The following is a 1,742-nucleotide window of genomic DNA, read 5'->3' as shown; positions in this document are numbered from 1 at the left end:
GCTCAGAGGGAGTTCAACATCAGCACACAGGTCAAACAGCATCAGAATAATGGGCTATTTCACTAGAGCTGCTTGTCCCAAATAAGCCCACCACCAACCTTCCTTGTCTCATAGAGGGACAGCCCTAAGGAGATGGTGGAGATGAGGAAGATGCAGGCAGCATAGTAGTAATAGGCGTCGCAGACCCACAGCACGATGCTGAACACTTGGAAGATGTAGAAGGGATTGAGCACCTGGAAGGGAACAAGGAGAGGGAGCAGGTTTGGGGGAGGAGAGCTGCTTCCAGCCCATCGTGAGACCTCCAGGCTCCTTGAGGAACAACTGGAGAAGCTGTTCTCCAGCAAAGGAGAAGTTCCCCTTCCCTGGAGCTGGGGATGAACTGACTTCTTCCAAACCCTCCCCCCTCCCTGGTTTTGCTTATGGTCCTGAGGATGCTCAGTCACCTCTGGGGATGCTCCTGTCTGAGCTAAAAGAAGCAGGACAGGTCCCCTCCACGGCCATACCAGCTCTGCCTTCTCTAATCTCAGCCCAAGCTGCCTCTCCTAAAGTCCTCTCCTCTCTAGCAGAGTGGAAGGGCCCACAAAACACTCGCAGTGAAGGGGCTGGAGCAGGGGAAGGATCTGCCCTGGGACCTTTTGATGCACACCTCCTCCACCAACAGCCTCACGTAGGACTTGACTGGCACCTCGATGAGGTTGGGTCCATAGATCTTCCTTCTGCAAAGGGGAGAGGGGAAATGCATGGTAGGGAAAAGCTGCATTCCCAGCTGGAAGGACCCTCCTGCTGCCCAGAGCTCCAAGGGAGCCTGGTTATGTGGGGAAGCCAAGCCAAGGTCATCCAGCCCACCCAGCTGTCCTCTGTTTGCATGCAAGTAACCCCCAAGCTCCAGGACCTGGAGAAAAAGCCTCATCCCTGGAATCTGTGCAAAGCCCCTGGAAAAGCCTCTCCTGTGCTGCCCCAGCTGCCCCCCAAAGCTGGCAGATCCCTACCTGGTGCTGTGGTCTTGCTGGTGGAGCCCAGCCTGGGAGAGGTGGAGATCTGCGCAGGTCCAACCTTCATCCAAGACGCTGGCGAGGGGGAAAGAAAACCAGAGAAACGGAGTCAAAATCAGCAGGGGAACAAACACCACGTCCAAGAGCTTGGTGACCAAAAAAAACAACCCTCTGGGAAAAGGGAGAGCATCTTGTTCCTCAGCCTCGATGGCAGCTCGCGGGTGCCAAGGAGCAGGAACAAAAGGGGCCCAGTTTGGAGAGCTGCGAGGACCATCCAGCTGCCAAACCGGTTCCTCTGCCCACCAGCAGCTCCTGGAGAGGGCAGAGAGGCTCTCCTGACCCAGAAAACCTCCAGCGTGGTGATGGGACTCCCAGCTGGGTCAGGACCATTTTTTTGGGGGGGTTGAAGGGCCGAGGAGAGCAGCAGAGAGATGGTTTGCTGGGGTAGGGCGGGAGAGGGGAATAAATACCTGACTTTGCAGTAGGCCTGTCGGCGCTCGATCCAGACGTAGCGCATGCCCTCGAAGAGATAGTACCTCAAGGTGTTCTTCTGAGCAGAGCAGGGGGGAAGGAGGTGTTAGCTGGACACGAGGGCAACCCACAACAAGGCAACCCCCTGCACTGCTCCAATATGGGGCAGAGGGGCTGGAAAGTGCCTGGTGGAAAAGGATCTGGGAGGGGGTTGGTCGATAGGAGGCTGGAGATGAGGCAGCGTGTGCACAGGTGGCCCAGAGGCCAACAGCCTCCTGG

The 1,742-nt window shown here is 56.9% G+C and overlaps 1 protein-coding gene across 1 annotated transcript in view; it reads right to left on the bottom strand.

The window, feature by feature from the left end:
* Positions 1-98: 98 nt before the first annotated feature.
* The window catches only part of LOC103782222 (probable cation-transporting ATPase 13A2), a gene marked incomplete at both ends in the record, with an annotated part of 3,492 nt that continues 1,848 nt past the window's right edge, over positions 99-1,742 (bottom strand). Inside the window, 4 exon segments of the mRNA XM_008949976.1 lie at positions 99-233; positions 647-716; positions 990-1,067; positions 1,463-1,539. Of these exon segments, the coding sequence (XP_008948224.1) occupies positions 99-233; positions 647-716; positions 990-1,067; positions 1,463-1,539 (360 nt within the window).

This window comes from Merops nubicus, unplaced genomic scaffold (genome assembly GCF_000691845.1).
Source record: "Merops nubicus isolate BGI_N331 unplaced genomic scaffold, ASM69184v1 scaffold21241, whole genome shotgun sequence".
Classification (NCBI taxonomy): domain Eukaryota; kingdom Metazoa; phylum Chordata; class Aves; order Coraciiformes; family Meropidae; genus Merops; species Merops nubicus.
This window is presented reverse-complemented; position numbering and strand designations above follow the sequence as displayed.